The 22,737-nt window shown below is 41.8% G+C and overlaps 1 protein-coding gene across 5 annotated transcripts in view; it reads left to right on the forward strand.

Annotated features, from left to right (window-relative positions):
* The window catches only part of SLC4A10 (solute carrier family 4 member 10), a 282,938-nt gene that overhangs the window by 174,617 nt on the left and 85,584 nt on the right, over positions 1–22,737 (forward strand). For all 5 annotated transcript variants that reach the window (XM_043505193.1, XM_043505194.1, XM_043505195.1 and 2 more), the window contains exon 5: positions 10,107–10,267. In XM_043505193.1, coding sequence (XP_043361128.1) covers positions 10,107–10,267 — 161 coding nt within the window. The remainder of the gene's footprint in view (positions 1–10,106; positions 10,268–22,737) is intronic.

Raw genomic sequence — 22,737 nt, forward strand, 5'->3', positions numbered from 1 at the left:
AAGACGTTAACCAAACTTTTTAGATCTTCAGAAGAGATTTAGCTTAATTTTTGATGAAAATTATGATTTCTGGTGTTATATTCAAATCTGTTTTCCCATCCATAGTTTTGAGAGATGGATAGCTAACAGGTGCATTGGTTATGACACGAATGCCAAGCGATAGCTGCTGGTAGGGCAAAATAAAAACCCACTTTCTCCAAATGGTCTATGCTTCCTTTCAAAGACATGAGGGCACACAACTTGTTTCCCTTTGTCACTTCTGGTTTGTCTCTAAGCAGTTTATTTACTTTGGTTCATTTTCAAATTAACACTGGCAAAAGTTCATGCTGAAACAGGTACAATATGTAGGATTATGATGCCTGTGCTAGTCAGGCAGGTTGCAAGTGAATAAATGCTTGGGGAGACACAGCAGCTCTGAAATAGATATTACTGGACCCCATAAGCCTGATATTTTCCACTGAAAAGTTATGGCAATGAATACTACAAAGTGTTCATATGTTCTATTTCATGTTATACTATGTACAAAATATCTGATACATTTAAAAACAGTGATAGTTTTTTAAAAAAATAGGACAGTCCTGTTTAACAGTTTGGTTCTATAACAGAATGTCACCATTGGAGAAACTCTTGAAGTATTTTATTTTATTAGTCAATGACCTGTAGGAGAGGTCATACATTTCTTTCCCCACCCACCTCCCACAGCTAAAGAAAGTGTCAAGCTGCAAAAACTGAGCGTGGATTTTGAACACTCCAAAATTTGTATTTCTATTTTTATTTAGCCCTCTATAAAAGAATGGGAAAACTTGGATCCAGGCCTGGGTTAGGATTTCTAAACCTTTTAATACAGGTTTCAAAGTAGCAGCCGTGTTAGTCTGTATTCGCAAAAAGAAAAGGAATAATTGTGGCACCTTAGACACTAACAAATTTATTTGAGCATAAGCTTTCGTGAGCTACAACTCACTTGATCGGATGCATATGGTGGAAAATACAGTGGGGAGATTTATATACACACACAGAGAACATGAAACAATGGGTTTTATCATACACACTGTAAGGAGAGTGATCACTTAAGATGAGCCATCACCAGTAGGAGGGGGGGGGGAACGAGGAAAACCTTTCATGGTGACAAGCAAGGTGGGCCATTTCCAGCAGTTAACAAGAATGTCTGAGGAACACTTGGGGGTGGGGGAGAAATAACATGGGGAAATAGTTTTACTTTGTGTAATGACTCATCCACTCCCAGTCTCTGTTCAAGCCTAAGTTAATTGTATCCAGTTTGCAAATTAATTCCAATTCAGCAGTCTCTCACTGGAGTCTGTTTCTGAAGTTTTTTTGTTCAAGGATAGCCACTCTCAGGTCTGTAATCGAGTGACCGGAGAGATTGAAGTGTTCTCCAACTGGTTTTTGAATGTTATAATTCTTGACATCTGATTTGTGTCCATTTATTCTTTTACGTAGAGACTGTCCAGTTTGACCAATGTACATGGCAGAGGGGCATTGCTGGCACATGATGGCATATATCACATTGGTAGATGCGCAGGTGAACGAGCCTCTGATAGTGTGGCTGATGTGATAAGGCCCTATGATGGTGTCCCCTAAATAGATATGCGGACAAAGTTGGCAATGGGCTTTGTTGCAAGATAGGTTCCTGGATTAGTAGTTCTGTTGTGTGGTGTGTGGTTGCTGGTGAGTATTAGCTTCAGGTTGGGGGGCTGTCTGTAAGCAAGGACTGGCCTGTCTCCCAACATCTGTGAGAGTGATGGGTCATCCTTCAGGATAGGTTGTAGATCCTTGATGATGCATTGGAGAGGTTTTAGATGGGGGCTGAAGGTGATGGCTGGTGGCGTTCTGTTATTTTCTTTGTTGGGCCTGTCCTGTAGTAGGTGACTTCTGGATATTCTTCTGGCTCTGTCAATCTGTTTCTTCACTTCAGCAAGTGGGTACTGTAGTTGTAAGAATGCATGATAGAGATCTTGTAGGTGTTTGTCTCTGTCTGAGGGGTTGGAGCAAATGCGGTTATATCGTAGAGCTTGGCTGTAGACTATGGATCGTGTAGTGTGATCTGGATGAAAGCTAGAGGCATGTAGGTAGGAATAGCGGTCAGTAGGTTTCCGATACAGGGTGGTGTTTATGTGACCATTGCTTATTAGCACCGTAGTGTCCAGGAAGTGGATCTCTTGTGTGGACTGGTCCAGGCTGAGGTTGATGGTGGGATGGAAATTGTTGAAATCATGGTGGAATTCCTCAAGGGCTTCTTTTCCATGGGTCCAGATGATGAAGATGTCATCAATGTAGCGCAAGTAGAGTAGGGGAATTAGGGGACGAGAGCTGAGGAAGTGTTGTTCTAAGTCAGCCATAAAAATGTTGGCATATGTGGGGCCATGCGGGTACCCATCGCAGTGCCGCTGATTTGAAGGTATACATTGTCCCCAAATGTGAAATAGTTATGGGTGAGGACAAAGTCACAAAGTTCAGCCACCAGGTTAGCCGTGACATTATCGGGGATACTGTTCCTGACGGCTTGTAGTCCATCTTTGTGTGGCATGTTGGTGTAGAGGGCTTCTACATCCATAGTAGCTAGGATGGTTTTTTTAGGAAGATCACTGATGGATTGTAGTTTCCTCAGGAAGTCAATGGTGTCTGGAAGATAGCTGGGAGTGATGGTAACTTAGGGCCTGAGGAGGGAGTCTACATAGCCAGACAATCCTGCTGTCAGGGTGCCAATGCCTGAGATGATGGGGCGTCCAGGATTTCCAGGTTTATGGATCTTGGGTAGCAGATAGAATACCCCAGGTCGGGGTTCCAGGGGTGTGTCTGTGCGGATTTGTTCTTATGCTTTTTCAGGGAGTTTCTTGAGCAAATGTTGTAGTTTCTTTTGGTAACCCTCAGTGGGATCAGAGGGTAATGGCTTGTAGAAAGTTGTATTGGAGAGCTGCCTAGTAGCCTCTTGTTCATAATCCGACTTATTCATGATGAGACAGCACCTCCTTTGTCAGCCTTTTTGATTATGATGTCAGAGTTGTTTCTGGGGCTGTGGATAGCATTGTGTTCTGGCTGGTTCACCTGCGCATCTACGAATGTGATATATGCCATCATGTGCCAGCAATGCCCCTCTGCCATGTACATTGGTCAAACTGGACAGTCTCTACGTAAAAGAATAAATGGACACAAATCAGACATTAAGAATTATAACATTCAAAAACCAGTTGGAGAACACTTCAATCTCTCCGGTCACTCGATTACAGACCTGAGAGTGGCTATCCTTGAACAAAAAAACTTCAAAAACAGACTCCAACGAGAGACTGCTGAATTGGAATTAATTTGCAAACTGGATACAATTAACTTAGGCTTGAATAGAGACTGGGAGTGGATGAGTCATTACACAAAGTAAAACTATTTCCCCATGTTATTTCTCCCCCACCCCCAAGTGTTCCTCAGACATTCTTGTTAAGTGCTGGAAATGGCCTACCTTGCTTATCACCATGAAAGGTTTTCCTCCTCCCCGCTCCCCCGCTGGTGATGGCTCATCTTAAGTGATCACTCTCCTTACAGTGTGTATGTTAAAACCCATTGTTTCATGTTCTCTGTGTGTGTATATAAATCTCCCCTCTGTTTTTTCCACCGAATGCATCCGATGAAGTGAGCTGTAGCTCACGAAAGCTTATGCTCAAATAAATTTGTTAGTCTCTAAGGTACCACACGTACTCCTAAACCTTTTATGTTCCTGAAGTTTGGCGATAAAGTCAGGGGCTTGATAAAGACCCAACTCTGGGTTATTATCCGCCCTTTCCCTTTAAAAAAAAAAAAACCTCACCAGATACATTTGCATAAAGATTAGGTCTTTGTTCCTTTTAGAGTTTCTGTTACTGATGCTTATTCCTTGTTTTAAGTAAGAATCTCCTGACATGGTTAACAAGTATCACATGAGGTAGTGTATCCAACTCAAAATATAGAGAAGAAAACCAATTCAGGAAGCATTTCTTAGAAGAGATGGGACATTCTGCTCAGAGAATGGCATCAGCAGTGTTGTGCTACTGTAGCATGCATCAGAACCATTATCTAGTAGTGCAAGATGAAATCGTAAGAAATAAAGATCATGTTTTCATACAAATATTTTTAGTACTAAAACCAGATTGACTTGGATACGATCACTGACATATATGGAAAACTGCTAAAAGACCATAAACATAGGATAATGACACAATGTCTATTAAGGCATCTCAAGGCTCTGTGTTAGGACGATTCTTATTATATTGATCTAAAAAAGGGATTAAAATTCATGTTTACATGCAGACACTACTATGTTAGGAGGAGTTGGGAACACCCAAGAGAGAAGGCAAAGTAGTAATGCAAAAGGACCTAACGAGATTAGAAACATGGATGGAAAATAAACTGAGCCTCAGTTTGTTAAAATGCAAACTAACACATCAGACCTATAACTATAATAAAGAAAAATATTGTCAGACATATAGATGAACATAATTTGTTGAGGAAGAGTCAACATGGTTTTAGTAAACGGAAATCATGCCTCACCAATCGACTAGAATTCTTTGAGGGGTCAACAAGCATGAGGACTAAGGGGATCCAGTGGATATAGTGTACTTAGATTTTCAGAAAGCCTTTGACAAGGTCCCTCACCAAAGGCTCTTATGCAAAGTAAGCTGCCACAGGATAAGAGGGAAGGTGCTCTCATGGATTAGTAACCGGTTAAAAGATAGGAAACAAAGCATAGGTATAAATGGTCAGGTTTCAGAATGGAGAGAGGTAAATAGTGGTGTCCCCCAGGGGTCTGTTCTGGGACTAGTCCTATTCAACATATTCATAAATGATCTGGAAAAAGGGGTAAACAGTGAGGTGGCAAAATTTGCAGATGATACAACATTACTAAAGATAGTTAAGACGCAGGCAGACTGCGAAGAGCTACAAAAGGATCTCTCAAAAGTGGGTGACTGGGCAACAAAATGGCAGATGAAATTTGATGTTGATAAATGCAAAGTTATGCACATTGGAAAGCATAATTCCAACTATACATATAAAATGATGGGATCTAAATTAGCTGTTCCCACCCAAGAAAGAGATCTTGGAGTCATTGTGGATAGTTCTCTGAAAACATCCACTCAATGTGCAGAGGCAGTCAAAAAAACAAACAGAATGCTGGGAATAATTAAGAAAGGAGTAGATAATAGGACAGAAAATACCATGTTGCCTCTATATAAATCCATGGTATGCCCACATCTTGAATACTGTGTGCAGATGTGGTTGCCCCATCTCAAAAAAGATATATTGGAATTGGAAAAGATTCAGAAAAGGGCAACAGAAATTATTAGGGGTATGGAATGGCTTCCATATGAGGAGAGATTAATAAGACTGGGGCTTTTCAGCTTGGAAAAGAGATGGCTAATGGGAGATATGATTGAGGTCTATAAAATCATGACTGGTGTAGAGAAAGTAGATAAGGAAGTGTTATTTACTAATTCTCATAACACAAGAACTAGGGGGTCACCAAATGAAATTAATAGGCAGCAGGTTTAAAACAAATAAAAGGAAGTATTTCTTCACACAACACGCAGTCAACCTGTGGAACTTCTTGCCAGAGGATGTTGTGAAGGCCAAGACCATAACAGGGTTAAAAAAAGAACTAGATAAATTAATTGAGGATGGGTCCATCAATGGCTATTAGCCAGGATGGGCAGGGATGGTGTCCCAAGCCTCTGTTTGCCAGAAGCTGGGAATGGGTGACAGGGAATGGATCACTTGATGATTACCTGTTCTGTTCATTCCCTCTTGGGCACTTGGCACTGGCCACTGTCGGAAGACAGGATACTGGGCAAGATGGACCTTTGGTCTGACCCAGTAGGGCTGTTCTTATGTTCTTAAATAAACCACCCAAAATGCAAATATTCAAGAGGAAGAAGAATCCTGGAAAGCAGTAATGTTAAAAGTGTCTTGGACAGCAGGTTAGAATGAGTATCTGATGTAATAGGGCAGCAAATGCAGAGGCACCACTTCATTGAGTAGAGGTAAAAGTTTCTTCTGATATAGTTCTGGTATAACTGTGCCTAGGCTATTGAGTTTATTTCTGGATACATCATTACAGAGAGATACTGATTTACAAAAGAAGATTCTAAGAGATAGGAGATATAATCTGAAATATTTTTGATGCTATTATATAATGAGAAGGACCAATGCAAAATGCAGGTCTTCCTAAACTGCAGACTAGTTATAAAAAAGACAAAGGGCAAACTAGTTTTCATGAGATACTCTGAAAGCAAAAGACACCAGGCAGAATATGATTGAACATGCAGTATAGAATGCTAAATCTGATCTCAAATATGTTATGAAGAGTTTCGCCAATCCCAGGGAATGTGGAATATTACAGTTTTCACATCAAGTTTTACCACATCATATGATTTTTTCTAACACTGTTTGATTCAACTGGTGTAATTTTGTGTGGGAAAAGTACACTTATTTGAAAACCATTGATTTGGACTCATCTAGAAAAGCAATAACTGCAAATTGAAAATGAAATCTTAACACAATATTCTGTTGTGAAATAATATATATATAATTATATATAGATATAATCATGTGCGACCAATCGCTAACTGTAAAGTCATAGAATCCATCAAATTTATAATGACAAACAATAGTTAATATTGGTATTTTATGGTTTGGGTTGTTTGGTTCTAAGTCACCAAGCCTGTTTTATTAAGTCAATGTTCATTATAGAGAACACCAAATACTACCCATCTACCCATTCCTTAATCAGAAAACATAGAGAGCTGAACATCCCAGGGCATACTTAGGAGAAACATACCAAAGAGTGTACTCAATTTACATCATGTTCTGTGTGTATGCTGTTTTTGTTTCATGTCCTATGCAGGCCTTAAGGGAGTTTGGCATTTAATTTTGAAAAAGTGACTCAGAAGACCAAAAGCCTGGAATTCTATAGATGCCTGTGGGTTGTGTGTCAGAAAATAGTATAGTGATCCTTCGGTGCAGAAAAAATCAGTAGAAAACCACCATCTCATGGCTGATATCATATGAAGATTAACATTGCCTAGGCCATTCACAAGAAAGTGTTGGGTGATCAAAGATAGGCAATGAAGCAGAATAGTTTGCATTCAATTTCCACGTTATGATTAAACCACTACCTCTGCGACTATAATTGCAAATGTTATCATTTTTATGGCCTCTTGAACAGAAATAGATCTTTTCAGCCCTTTTCTTCTATCCTCATTAAACATTTAATTTAAAAGTATCCCCCCAATTTAACTGAGTGTTGAAGGAAACACTCAGGTACACTTACTCCAAAATACAGTATCTTGGCTTCAAATAGTGTTTCTAGCAAGTGAAGCACTAGCTAGCAGGAGTAGCTAATTAACTTCAGGTTCCCCCAAGATTGTATCGGAGCTTAACTATGAGACCTGAAACACAATACAGGCAGTTTTATTTTCTGAATAACTTCTGTGTGTGAAATTCAGCCATCTACAGAGCATCAGCCCAAGACTCATGAAACATTCAAGTGATTACAGGTTTAAGTGAGAATTAAATAGGACATAGGCCCTGGATTAGCCCCATCAACACAAGGATGAATTTCACCCACAAAAGATATTTTGAAAATGAAATTAAATAGCCTGTTTCCTTTTTCAGGTTTTATTCCATTAAACTTCAGAACCAATCTCCCTTTGTAGTGTTGCGGTGGAATATACTAATGCAAACACTTGAGAACTGCATGCTTTGTTAATCTCACCTCAGTCAGGAGTCAAGTGATAGCACAGGGAATCCTGACACCAAAAACTAGTTTTGTTTGGTTGAAGGAAGGCCTTGCATAATAACTTTTTCATGGCACAGGAAACTCTTAAAACATTTTAGGGTGGTTGGTCCTCACAAAGAATTTGTATTGCAAAGAGCGGTCTTCTTTTGGAAGAGGTGCAGCAAGGATCTGCCTCTCGCACTCTCCTTCCGCACTCCTCAGTTTGAACTCTGTTATGTCTATATACAAGGTGTAAGATAGTGGGGAAAAAGGACTCTTATTTATAAGACTAATGACAAAATAGAATGCCATGTAGTACGGAGAGAGTTTGGGTCATATTTTCTTCTGGTGTCACTCCACTGAATTAATTATAGTGAAACCAGCAGAGAATTTGGCTGTTTATATATATATATAAAAATGCGGATGTGCAATTCAAATTTTCATAAGATGGCTAACAGAGTATTTTGGGGAGAGATAGTGTAGCAGTCTAGGACTTTTTTCCCCCTAAAGTGTTTACTAGTTTCTTGTCTCTTGTCCAAACTTTCTTCTTATAGGCAGAGCTGATAGTGTTGCCTAATACTTTCCATATTTTCAGTTTCTTATAACTTTCCCAAACTCTAACCATTCTGGCTGAAATTTCCCATACTAGGAGTCTGCCTCAGGCTGAATTTTGTTTGAATAGTTTCAGCTAAAATAGTTCAGGTGCTCTCAAGAAGGAAATTAGAGGAAACATTTTTGCCCATGTTAAAAAATTCATAGTCATTTCATTGAGAAGGTCTGGTACCTCTATTCTGTTGAGCAAGGTAGTTTAAATTTGGCTGGGGACACTCTTTGTGTCAGAGATGTAAGTTTTGCTGTCCATGTGGAAATCCACTCAAATTTGGCCAAGTTTTAAGCCTTTGGAAAATCCCACCTTGCATATGCTCAGTAGAGACTTGTTAAAGTTTAGAAATTAAGTTCTGTGACTATTTCCTCTGTACTTGGCATGGTCCAGCCTGAAGGTGCAGGAGGCTGAGCAGGACTTTCTCTGCAAATGCTGCTATTGGCTGATGTGAGCCACTGTGACAAAGTGTACTGTAACTGTATGCAGGGAGACCGTTTCCTGTGCTTTGCTGGTGACCAGGCAGCATAGAGGAGAAAGAGGGAGTGACTTGATTGGAATGTAGAGGGGGAAGTGTGATGAGTGAGATGTGGGGAGAGCATGGAGGGAGGAGATAAATGGATTGCAAGATTGGGATGGGGTGGCCAGTGGAGGTGGGGAGTGGGACAGGAGTTGAATAGGAGCAGAGGGAGAGGAGGAGGTTAGAGGGGCATATAGGTGCATAGGGAGAGGAGAGCAGAAGCCAGGGAATGGAAATGTGAAGGACCAGAGAGGGAGTGAGGCATGAGTTGGGGGAGTTGGACAGCAGAAGAAAGAGAGGGGGCAAAAGTCAAGGCGTTGGGTGGTGGATAGAACCAGAGGTGGTGGAGGGCAGGACCTGGGAGAGTTGGATAGGAGAAGAGGGTGGAAGGTAGGAGCCTGGGATGGGGGTGGATAGGAGCAAAGTGGATAGTAGATAGGAACAGGGGGAGAGGGAGCAGGAGCTGTCTGTGTGTGTGTAGGGGGATGGGATGATGTATAGGAACAAAGTGGGGCTGGGGCAGGACAGACAGGAATGGGGGGCAGAGACAGGTTTGGCGGGGGGACATGGGCAGAAGAGTATATAACCACTAGACCACACTCTGTTCCAAAACTTGAAAATGAACCCAGAAGTCCTGAGTTCCTAATTCTTCTGCTGCCAGCAAATAGTTGTGAATCCACTGACAAAGCATATGTCTCATCCCTCTCTAGTGCCTGGGCTATGTAGAGTATAACAACCTACTATTGCTACCAGTTACTTCATTAGCTCAAGTAGCGGAGATCTGTTCTGTTGAGTGTCAGTATTGCTCTACATGATGGAATTTCGGGGAGGGGGGTTCAGTTTACTTTTTTCAAGCATTTATATTGATTCTGTAGCAGTTCTTTACCACTACACATTCCCAGAGTTTTTCTGACATACATTATCAATGATTCTGACACACAAAGCAGTTTTAGACATGACAGGTCATTATCCAAAGTTGCACAAAACAAAACATGTTATGTTATTTTTTATCTGCTTTCTCCTTCAACTCTCAGGATGAAATAAATGTTCGACAAATGGTATGGGACAAAATTATTTGGGGGGAGGGAATGGTCTCATGTTTCCTGCAAACAATAGAGTATAAAATAAAACCAAACAAAATATTTGATAGTATCCATTGAATATGCATGAAAATAACTCACTTTTCATTTCCTATATATAAAGGCTTACTAAGCTGTTTGTTTGCATAGATGGTTGAAGTTTGAAGAAGATGTAGAGGATGGTGGAGAGAGATGGAGCAAACCATACGTTGCCACTCTGTCACTTCATAGCTTGTTTGAGTTGAGAAGTTGTATCCTGAATGGTACAGTTCTACTGGACATGAGAGCTAATTCTTTAGAAGAAATTGCAGGTATACTGATGTTTTATACCAATAACCTATCATGATAAATATTAATGTTGGAAACTAAAGTATATATCACTTATCAGAGAGCTTTTGCATAAAAATCAGCTGTATGTAGAAACGTTTTCTATAAATATTTTACATGTATAAAAATATCTAAAATTGGAGTTGAGCAGTATTGTAGTAAGATATTTTATAGCTAACTTTGCATAAGCTGTAGGTGTTTAATTAGAGTGGATGTGTTCTCTACTCCACTTCTGCCACCACACATTCAAAATGATATATGTGCTAAGTTCCACAAATGAAAGCCATTTTTGAGATGGCTGATCACAAACAGACAAATCATCTTAAACATTCCTTAAAGCATCAACAGTTTTCCACCATGCTGAAATAACACACAACCAGCTGAATGGGCTCTTTCCCAAATTTACAAATATGCATCTTTGGCTTGAGAACAAGATAGAGACATTTCAGCTGATAGTGTATATTTTCTAGGAAGTTGTAGATACCTTAAAATAGGATCTTAGAATGAAAGTGGCTTTTTTAATTATATGAATGTTGCTCCCATCATTGTATAGGATGCATCTGTAGGATGCAAAGTGTCCTGGCACCTGCTCAATGGTATAATGTTTATGTGCAGCCTCACAGTAAACATTTCAGATTATAGCCCTTAAATCCAATTCTCACTGTGTTGATGCTCTTCATGGGGAGAAACAGTCACAACTCTCATAACAGCTTTAGGGAGTTTCATTTACGATTCCCTTCTATACTGCTAGGAAAATTCAGCCCTCTGTAACTTCATAACTACATACCTAGTACATGAGCATGCTGAACTGAGTAAGGAGGGAATGGACGGGAAAGAAATGCAGAAATTGTACAATTCACATAAGTTTCACTTGGGGGGAAAGAGGAGAAAATTGAAGTTTTTTGAGTTTGCAGAACCACATTTTATATAAATCAGGGCAATCCTAGATTGAATTTACTGGAGGGTAAGTATGTAATAGTGACAATAGCAGGGGATCACAGGGGAAAACTAAAATATTCAAAAAATGTTAGATGTTTGTGAATAGACAATAAAAGGCTAGGGACAATAGGTTTAGAACAGAAGGACCCAAGAATGGCCACAAAATATGTTGAGATTTGGAGTTCCCCCCCTAACTCAATCCCTTGATGCTTGGGCTGGCAGAGGTTGGAACATCATGCAAAAAGCACGATCACCTTTTGGAGCACTTCTTGTCACGTTTGTGTGATTCCGTCTGGCTGATGCTTGGAGCAGAGGAATCTGCAAGATAGAATCATTGAAATTATACAGATCCAGAAGTCCATCATCCTGCCACTGAAAAATTAAATAACTGCTAAAATATTCAGCAGTTATCAGCCAGAAATGTGTACCTGTGACAGTTCTTGGGTTACCCAGGAGTCAGGACAGTGGGTCTTCTTGTTGCCTTCTGGCACTGCCAGCATTCTTCTTTGGGCTAATGCCAGACCTTCCTTCACCAGGCACGAGAGAGTGGTAGAAACAATTAGTTGCAATAAAGAACAAAATCATAAAATCAAACCTGGGTCTACACTTATCAATATTTCCTATCCAGTAAAGTAGATTCCCCCCCCCCCCCAAACCTCCAAAGCTCAATCTGTTGCAGAGCTGGCTGATTTCTCAAAAATCAGGACCCAAATGTTCATGAAAGCATCCCCTCACCTGGGATTGAGAGTCTTGACAAGTGAAGAGCTTTCTGTAGATACGTTACTCTTTATGTATAAATATACAGTTAGACATGTGTTTGGTGTAGTGAGTTTTTCACATCTGAGGTGAGACCTGCTTACAAAGAACAGGGGGCCCATTGCCAAGGAGTCTCTGTATTATACAACCATCTCCCACCTCCATTTCCCTCAAAGACTGTGTATTTCACCCTACTTCAGAGGTGAGAGTCAGGCACAGGGAGAAGGAATGGAGGGTTTCAGGCCCTCAAAAGAGAAAAATTAGAGACGCAAAGCACCCATTATGAGAACATTTACAGCAAAAGAATAGTGTAAAAAATTATGAGAGCTTAAAACTTACATTAATTTACTTGAGAGTTCAAAATGGGAGATGGTACTTGTAAGCAGGGTCTGAATGAATGCTTCCCTGACAGCTAGCTGGGAGGGGAAGAGACCAGGGGTGTGTTTATTTAAATACAGTTTGCTCCTGCTGTTTACATATTCATCATTTACAGCTGTGTCAAAGGATCAGCTTTGGCTGGTGTTGGGTACAAATGACCTTAGTACTGAATGCAGGGGTAGTGAAATATGGTTACCAGTGTTGTAATTATTGTAGGAATACAGGAAAGCAGGACAGTGCTTAACCTGTCCCAAATGAGGGGAGGCACCCTCAATTGAAAGAACCTCATTAAGCAGGGGCTTGAATGTCAGAGTTCTGTGAAAGTAAAGGGGTGGAGGGAAAGGCAGAAGTCCTGGTGTTCTGGCCAGGAGGCTGCACAACCCCCCCCCCCCCTTTAGACTGGCTTAACCTGTTCTTCCTCCCTGTTCAAAGAATAGAGCTAAATAGGCTTCATTAGGAGCCTCTTTTGTTATTTTAATTGATCAATCAGAGCTGAAACCAGTTGTGGTAGGACTGTGTTTCTACCCTGCCTGTGAAGAGCCAAAATCACTTGAGATGGGGCAGTGTTTCTGCCCACCCTGCAAAAGAGCTGAAAATCACTGAGAGACAGTGGTCACAGCAGAGAGGCAGAAGGTGACTGACTGTCAGCTGGCGAATGAGTGACCAGCAGGGAAGCAGCAGAGAGGCGCGATGAACGGCCAGCAGGCTGGCGGCGGAGAGGCCTGCACGGTGAGAGCAGTGAGCAGGTGGCTGGTGAGCAGCCAGCTGAGCGAGTAAGATGCCTTTTTACCCCCATCCCAGGGTGGGAGGTGATCTCTGCAGATGCACCTCTGAACTCTAGGTCTGCACTGACCAAGGACAGCAACAGTGAGTAGGGTGCAGAGAAGGGTCGGGCATGTGAAAGGGATTTTTGGGTTGCTGGACTTAAGAACCTGAGGGGAAAAGGGCACTGCCCAACCTACTTGGACGTGGATCTTTTACTCATGGTTTATGTTTATGAACCCTGTTTACACTGTTTTCCCAAATTAACTCAGAGTTACTTCCCTCCTTTTATTAAAAGTTTCTTTTCTACACTCGGACTCTGTGCTTGCAAGTGGGGAAGTATTGCTTCTGAGGCTCCCAGGGTGGTGTGTAATTTTTCCAGGTTACTGGGTGGGGGCTCAAGCTGGTTCTGTGTTGTATCGATGGAAAGGAACCTCTAGTTATTGAACCCGGCCCTGATTGCTGCTGACTCCACCTGGCAGAAGGGTTACATACCATTTGTTTGATATAAAGGTAGAAAAGTAATAGTGAGGAAACTTTGCCTCACACACCAGAAGAGAGTTTAAAGGAATTGGATTTACATACAGCGGGTAATGTATTTAAGGTCAGATAAGCTTCATCATAGTAATCTGAATGAGGCAACGGGGAGATGTTGTACATAAGGTCAGCTCTTACAGAGACATTAAAGTTGGTTGGGATAGGCGTGGCTGCTCCCCACAGCAGGCACCCTTCTCAAACTTGTGTGTCAAAGTGGTGTGAGATATTGTAAACCCAGTCTACAGTTTCTTACCCCTTCTGTGGTAAGGATCCCATTCTTCCAGGGGCTGAATAAGAATGTCAGGATTTGGCTTAATAATGATAAAAGATGGATGTGAGGGATTGAAGTGAGACTGGCAGTTTGCTAGGACAAAGGGGTAAGCCAATGTGGTGTTTTATTACTATGTATAACAAAACTTATTAATTTTTTATCAAGAAGATCACTTGCTCACCACCCAGTTTTACTGTTCTGATTGCTAGCACTATCTTACTCAGGCTGGAAAAACCCAGTGGTCAGCCTCAATTAGGCAATGCCCAGTCTTAGGAATGGTTTCATATTGATGAACTAGAAGTGTCAGTCAGTCAGTCAATCCATCTCCCTAATGAAGTAAGTGTTCCACTCCAAAATAAAATTCTTCATGAACTTTGATGAAGTAACATTGAGCATTATGGAATTTTTTTGCCAGCTTTCTGAAGATGTCTGATAGCAAGACCACAATGCATTTGTGTTTGTACTCTCTGGAGCACTATTTGCTGTCAGTTCTCCTTTTCTTTGTTGTATTCTTGAAACTTTAGAAGTCACAACATTAGTTTGTTCTGAGACTATTTTCTCAGGTAATTGGTCCGTTAACTTGTCTTTTGGTACAGGATTTTGATTTAGGGTTGTAATGTACTTTTTTGGATTGGTTCCATTTCCAAAATCTTTTGACTCACTGCTTAGAAAAAGTTTCAGAGTAGCAGCCATGTTAGTCTGTATCCACAAAAAGAAAAGGAGGACTTGTGGCACTAGAGACTCACAAATTTATTTGAGCATAAGCTTTTGTGAGTTACAGCTCACTTCATTGGATGCATGCAGTAAAAAATACAGTGGGGATATTTATATACATAGAGAACATGAAACAATGGGTGTTACCATACACACTGTAAGGAGAGTGATCAGGAAAGATGAGCTCTTATCAGCAGGAGAGAAAAAAAAACAAAAAAAAACCCTTTCGTAGTGATAATCAAGGTGGGCCGTTTCCAGCAGTTGACAAGAATGTCCGAGGAACAGCGGGCGGAGGAGGGGGGAATAAACATGGGGAAATAGTTTTACTTTGTGTAATGACACATCCACTCTGAGTCTTTCTTCAAGCCTAACTTAATTGTATCCAGTTGGCAAATTAATTCCAATTCAGCAGTCTCTCGTTGGAGTCTGTTTCTGAAGTGTTTTTGTTGAAGAACTGCCACTTTTACGTCTGTAATCAAGTGACCAAAGAGATTGAAGTATTCTCCGACTGGTTTTTGAATGTTATAATTCTTGACGTCTGATTTGTGTCCATTTATTCTTTTATGTAGAGACTGTCCAGTTTGACCAATGTACATGGCAGAGGGGCATTGCTGGCACATGATGGCATATATCACATTGGTAGATGTGCAGTTGAATGAGCCTCTGACAGTTTGGCTGATGTGATTAGGCCCTACGATGGTGTCCCCTGAATAGATATGTGGACAGAGTTGGCAACGGGCTTTGTTGCAAGGATAGGTTCCTGGGTTAGTGGTTCTGTTGTGTGGTGTGTGGTTGCTGGTGAGTATTTGCTTCAGTTTGGGGGCTGTCTGTAAGCAAGGACTGGCCTGTCTCCCAACATCTGTGAGGGTGATGGGTCGTCCTTCAGGATAGGTTGTAGATCCTTGATGATGCGTTGAAGAGGTTTTAGTTGGGGTCTGAAGGTGATGGTTAGTGGCGTTCTGTTATTTTCTTTGTTGGGCCTGTCCTGTAGTAGGTAACTTCTGGGTACTCTTCTGGCTCTGTCAATCTGTTTCTTCACTTCAGCAGGTGGGTATTGTAGTTGTAAGAATGCATGATAGAGATCTTGTAGATGTTTGTCTCTGTCTGAGGGGTTGGAGCAAATGCGGTTATATCGTAGAGCTTGGCTGTAGACTATGGATCTTGTGGTATGATCTGGATAAAAGCTAGTGGCATGTAGGTAGGCATAACGGTCAGTAGGTTTCTGGTATAGCCTAGTGTTTATGTGACCATTGCTTATTAGCACTGTAGTGTCCAGGAAGTGGATCTCTTGTGTGGACTGGTCCAGGCTGAGGTTGATGGTGGGATGGAAATTGTTGAAATCATGGTGGAATTCCTCAAGGGCTTCTTTTCCATGGGTCCAGATGATGAAGATGTCATCAATGTAGCGCAAGTAGAGTAGGGGCATTAGGGGACGAGAGCTGAGGAAGTGTTGTTCTAAGTCAGCCATAAAAATGTTGGCATACTGTGGGGCCATGCGGGTACCCATCACAGTGCTGCTGATTTGAAGGTATACATTGTCCCCAAATGTAAAATAGTTATGGGTGAGGACAAAGTCACAAAGTTCAGCCACCAGGTTTGCCGTGACAGTATCGGGGATACTGTTTCTGATGGCTTGTAGTCCATCTTTGTGTGGCATGTTGGTGTAGAGGGCTTCTACATCCATAGTGGCCAGGATGATGTTTTCAGGAAGATCACCGATGGATTGTAGTTTCCTCAGGAAGTCAGTGATGTCTCAAAATCAGCAGCACTGCCATGGGTACCCGCATGGCCCCACAGTATGCCAACATTTTTATGGCTGACTTAGAACAACGCTTCCTCAGCTCTCATCCCCTAAAGACTGGGAGTGGATGGATCATTACACAAAGTAAAACTAAGTAAAACTATTTCCCCATGTTTATTTCCCCCACTCCGTCCCTCCGTCCCCCCGCTGTTCCTCAGACATTCTTGTCAACTGCTGGAAATGGCCCACCTTGATTATCACTACAAAAAGTCCCCCCCCCCCCCCCCCCCGCTCTCCTGCTGGTAATAGCTCATCTTACCTGATCACTCTCCTTACAGTGTGTATGGTAACACCCATTGTTTCATGTTCTCTATGTATATAAATCTCCCCACTGTATTTTCCACTGCATGCATCCGATGAAGTGAGCTGTAGCTCACAAAAGCTTATGCTCAAATAGATTTGTTAGTCTCTAAAGTGCCACAAGTCCTCCTTTTCTTTTTGCTTAGAAAAAGTTTTTTGTTTGTTCTCAGAACTTTCCCAAAACCTATATCTAACCTAGGAGTAGCAGCTATCATTATTGATGTAGTTCTCCCTCATTTGGTATCTTTTCTGATACAAATAGTAGATTGTTATATTACAAGGTTTGATTGATTGCTGCTTTTAGAATCTGAAATTTTAACAGGCATCCTCCTGATTGTCTTTCTTAACTGCTTTGCACGTGTTTTACCTCACTCTGAGGGTATTGTTCTGTAATTTAGATAGATTTGTGTCTTCCATGCTGTCTTCGGGTTTTCTGAAGAGATTTTTCACTATTATAAATAAAGCTCCTAGCCCATTTGATTAGGGACGTCCTTCTATTATTGTTGTTTGAATTGCAGTAGTACTGGAAAGCCCCAATCAGGATCAAGCTTCATTGTGCTAGGCATGTTACAAACACACAGGAAGATAGGCGCCTGGATCTTAAGAGGCTGCAGAAAGATGCAACAAGTAAATGCGGCAAACAGAAAGGCTTGAGGAGGAAGAAGGAGGTTTAGCAGTAATAAGGTCAGATAGTTACATAGGCTTGCTGTGTATGCACACAACTCTGATATTTCCAATTAATAGGAAAGGGTTTTTTTTCCTATAAATAAAATAAGTCCTGGACTTGAAGTATAATGATGAAATTTATACTTAGCAGCAGAGTCTTTAAAGTCTATTTTACTAAATAACTGCCCATTATTAGTTGTTATAGTTCCACTTATGGTACACCACATTTTGGAAACATTGGTTTGATCCTAGAAATGACAGGAGTTCTGCTTGTATTGGATAATATTAACACTTATTAAAGTAAAGAAACAGTTCCTGGGTATCACAGAACATCCCTAAATACAGAGGTCAGTCCCAACCTTTCCCTGCTGTCACAGGTTCTGTTGTCTGTTGGCATCATTTTCTTCAGAAAATTGTTCAATACTTGCATTATTGCCTTCTACCCATGATTATGCTAGGCCAGAACAATGACATTCACACTCATCATTTAGTTTTCTCAATGCTACCAGATACTTCCTGTGTTGCAAAACTTGTTTTCTTAAGGTAGAGGGTACTATGCACTTTGGCTTTTGGTAACACTCCTCAGTTACCCTAACTCCTTATCTTTGTGGTGCACAATTGGTTTCTGTGGTTTTTTTTCCTGCTATTTCTACCTTTTTAATAACTTTGCATAGGATTTGAATAGTCTCACTATGGATAGTTTTCCACATTATTCTATGTAAGACGTCACTCTGATTGTAACAAGTAAAATTGTTATATGCATATATTTTCAGTTTATTTGCCTGGAGACTATATTATGCAAAAATGCTCGTGACAGTATATCTGACATCAGAAATTTGCTGTCTGGGCTACATTCCTGCTTCAAATTACACTTTTGTAAATGCAACAACAGTCTTTCTATCCTTGAAGGAGTTTCACTTAACCTGCATTGCTAGATTGTCATCAAGGGGTTTGTCTGCTTCAGCCAAGACTTTTAATCCATATAAACACTTTATTTATTCATTGAAGCGTTAAACATCCAGAACATAGTCCTAGACCAGGGGTGGCCAACCTGAGCCTGAAAAGGAGCCAGAATTTACCAGTGTACATTGCCAAACAGCCACAGTAATACGTCAGCAGCCTCCCATCAGCTTTCCCCCGCCCCACTCCCAGCCCACCGACAGCCACACCGATCAGCGCCTCCCCGGACTTCCCAATCAGCTGTTTCATGGCGTGCAGGAGACTCGGAGGGGGAGCAGCGAGGGCATGGCAGGCTCAGGGGAGGGCGTGGGAAGGGGTGGAGTAGGGGCAGGGCCTGTGGCAGAGCCAGGGGTTGAGCAGTGAGCACCCCCCGGCAGATTGGAAAGTTGGCACCTGTAGCTCCATCCCTGGAATCGGTGCCTATACAAGGAGCCACATATTAACTTCTGAAGAGCTGCATGTGGCTGTGGAGCCACAGGCTGGCCACCCCTGCCCTCGACTCTCTCTCTATTTGAGTATATATTTTTAAAAGATCTTCTTAACATGCTTCAGATAAAATCTACAGGTGAACAATAACTTTAATAAATTTATTTGAGCATAAGCTTTCGTGAGCTACAGCTCACTTCATCGGATGCATTTGGTGGAAAATACAGTGGGGAGATTTATATACACACACAGAGAATATGAAACAATGGGTTTTATCATACACACTGTAAGGAGAGGTTTCAGAGTAGCAGCCATGTTAGTCTGTATTCGCAAAAAGAAAAGGAGTACTTGTGGCACCTTAGAGACTAACAAATTTATTTGAGCATAAGCTTTCGTGAGCTACAGGTCACTTCATCGGATGCATTTGGTGGAAAACAACAGAGGAGAGATTTATATACACACACAGAGAACATGAAACAATGGGTTTATCATACACACTGTAAGGAGAGTGATCACTTAAGATAAGCCATCACCAGCAGCAGGGGGGGGGAAAGGAGGAAAACCTTTCATGGTGACAAGCAAGGTAGGCTAATTCCAGCAGTTAACAAGAATATCAGAGGAACAGTGGGGGGTGGGGTAGGGGGGAGAAATACCATGGGGAAATAGTTTTACTTTGTGTAATGACTCATCCATTCCCAGTCTCTATTCAAGCCTAAGTTAATTGTATCCAGTTTGCAAATTAATTCCAATTCAGCAGTCTCTCGTTGGAGTCTGTTTTTGAAGCTTTTTTGTTGAAGGATAGCCACTCTTAGGTCTGTGATCGAGTGACCAGAGAGATTGAAGTGTTCTCCAACTGGTTTTTGAATGTTATAATTCTTGACGTCTGATTTGTGTCCATTCATTCTTTTACGTAGAGACTGTCCAGTTTGGCCAATGTACATGGCAGAGGGGCATTGCTGGCACATGATGGCATATATCACATTGGTAGATGTGCAGGTGAACCAGCCTCTGATAGTGTGGCTGATGTGATTAGGCCCTATGATGGTATCCCCTGAATAGATATGTGGACAGAGTTGGCAACGGGCTTTGTTGCAAGGATAGGTTCCTGGATTAGTGGTTCTGTTGTGTGGTGTGTGGTAAAAGCTTCAAAAACAGACTCCAATGAGAAACTGCTGAATTGGAATTAATTTGCAAACTGGATACAATTAACTTAGGCTTGAATAGAGACTGGGAATGGATGAGTCATTACACAAAGTAAAACTATTTCCCCATGGTATTTCTCCCTAACACCCCACCCCCCACTATTCCTCTGATATTCTGATAATGCATCCGATGAAGTGAGCTGTAGCTCACGAAAGCTTATGCTCTAATAAATTTGTTAGTCTCTAAAGTGCCACAAGTACTCCTTTTCTTTTTGCGAATACAGACTAACAGGGCTGCTACTCTGAAATCTGATATTCTTGTTAACTGCTGGAATTAGCCTACCTTGCTTGTCACCATGAAAGGTTTTCCTCCTTTCCCCCCCCTGCTGCTGGTGATGGCTTATCTTAAGTGATCACTCTCCTTACAGTGTGTATGATAAACCCATTGTTTCATGTTCTCTGTGTGTGTATATAAATCTCTCCTCTGTTTTTTCCACCAAATGCATCCGATAAAGTGAGCTGTAGCTCACAAAAGCTTATGCTCTAATAAATTTGTTAGTCTCTAAGGTGCCACAAGTACTCCTTTTCTTTTTACTGTAAGGAGAGTGATCACTTAAGATGAGCCATCAGCAGCAGCGGGGGGGGGGGGGAAGGGAGGAGGAAAACCTTTCATGGTGACAAGCAAGGTAGGCTATTTCCAGCAGTTAACAAGAACATCTGAGGAACAGTGGGGGTTTGGGGGGGAGAAATAACATGGGGAAATAGTATTACTTTGTGTAATGACTCATCCATTCCCAGTCTCTATTCAAGCCTAAGTTAATTGTATCCAGTTTGCAAATTAATTCCAATTCAGCAGTCTCTATTTGGAGTCTGTTTTTGAAGTTTTTTTGTTGAAGGATAGCCACCCTCAGGTCTGTAATCGAGTGACCGGAGAGATTGAAGTGTTCTCCCTATTACCCTCTGATCCCACTGAGAGTTACCAAAAGAAACTACAGCATTTGCTCAAGAAACTCCCTGAAAAAGCATAAGAACAAATCCGCACAGACACACCCCTAGAACCCCGACCTGGGGTATTCTATCTGCTACCCAAGATCCATAAACCTGGAAATCCTGGACGCCCCATCATCTCAGGCATTGGCACCCTGACAGCAGGATTGTCTGGCTATGTAGACTCTCTCCTCGGGCCCTACGTTACCAGCACTCCCAGCTATCTTCGAGACACCACTGACTTCCTGAGGAAACTACAATCCATCAGTGATCTTCCTAAAAACACCATCCTAGCCACTATGGATGTAGAAGCCCTCTACACCAACATTCCACACAAAGATGGACTACAAGCCGTCAGGAACACAATCCCCGATAATGTCACGGCTAACCTGGTGGCTGAATTTTGTGACTTTGTCCTCACCCATAACTATTTCACATTTGGGGACAATGTATACCTTCAAATCAGCGGCACTGCGATGGGTACCCGCACGGCCCCACAGTATGCCAACATTTTTATGGCTGACTTAGAACAACGCTTCTTCAACTCTCGTCCCCTAATGCCCCTATTCTACTTGCGCTACATTGATGACATCTTCATCATCTGGACCCATGGAAAAGAAGCCCATGAGGAATTCCACCATGATTTCAACAATTTCCATCCCACCATCAACCTCAGCCTGGACCAGTCCACACAAGAGATCCACTTCCTGGACACTACGGTGCTAATACGCGATGGTCACATAAACACCACCCTATATCGGAAACCTACTGACCGCTATTCCTACCTACATGCCACTAGCTTTTATCCAGATCATACCACAAGATCCATAGTCTACAGCCAAGCTCTACGATATAACTGCGTTTGCTCCAACCCCTCAGACAGAGACAAACACCTACAAGATCTCTATCATGCATTCTTACAACTACAATACCCACCTGCTGAAGTGAAGAAACAGATTGACAGAGCCAGAAGAGTACCCAGAAGTCACCTACTACAGGACAGGCCCAACAAAGAAAATAACAGAACGCCACTAGCCATCACCTTCAGCCCCCATCTAAAACCTCTCCAATGCATCATCAAGGATCTACAACCTATCCTGAAGGATGACCCATCACTCTCACAGATGTTGGGAGACAGGCCAGTCCTTGCTTACAGACAGCCCCCCAACCTGAAGCAAATACTCACCAGCAACCACACACCACACAAAAGAACTACTAACCCAGGAACCTATCCTTGCAACAAAGCCCGTTGCCAACTCTGTCCACATATCTATTCAGGGGACACCATCATAGGGCCTAATCACATCAGCCACACTATCAGAGGCTCGTTCACCTGCGCATCTACCAATGTGATATATGCCATCATGTGCCAGCAATGCCCCTCTGCCATGTACATTGGTCAAACTGGACAGTCTCTACGTAAAAGAATGAATGGACACAAATCAGACGTCAAGAATTATAACATTCAAAAACCAGTTGGAGAACACTTCAATCTCTCCGGTCACTCGATTACAGACCTGAGGGTGGCTATTCTTCAACAAAAAAACTTCAAAAACAGACTCCAACGAGAGACTGCTGAATTGGAATTAATTTGCAAACTGGATACAATTAACTTAGGCTTGAATAGAGACTGGGAGTGGATGAGTCATTACACAAAGTAATACTATTTCCCCATGTTATTTCTCCACCCCCCACCCCCTCCACCCCCATTGTTCCTCAGATGTTCTTGTTAACTGCTGGAAATAGCCTACCTTGCTTGTCACCATGAAAGGTTTTCCTCCTTTCCCCCTCCCCCCGCTGCTGCTGATGGCTCAT

The sequence above is a fragment of the Dermochelys coriacea genome, chromosome 11 (genome assembly GCF_009764565.3).
Source record: "Dermochelys coriacea isolate rDerCor1 chromosome 11, rDerCor1.pri.v4, whole genome shotgun sequence".
NCBI lineage: Eukaryota > Metazoa > Chordata > Testudines > Dermochelyidae > Dermochelys > Dermochelys coriacea.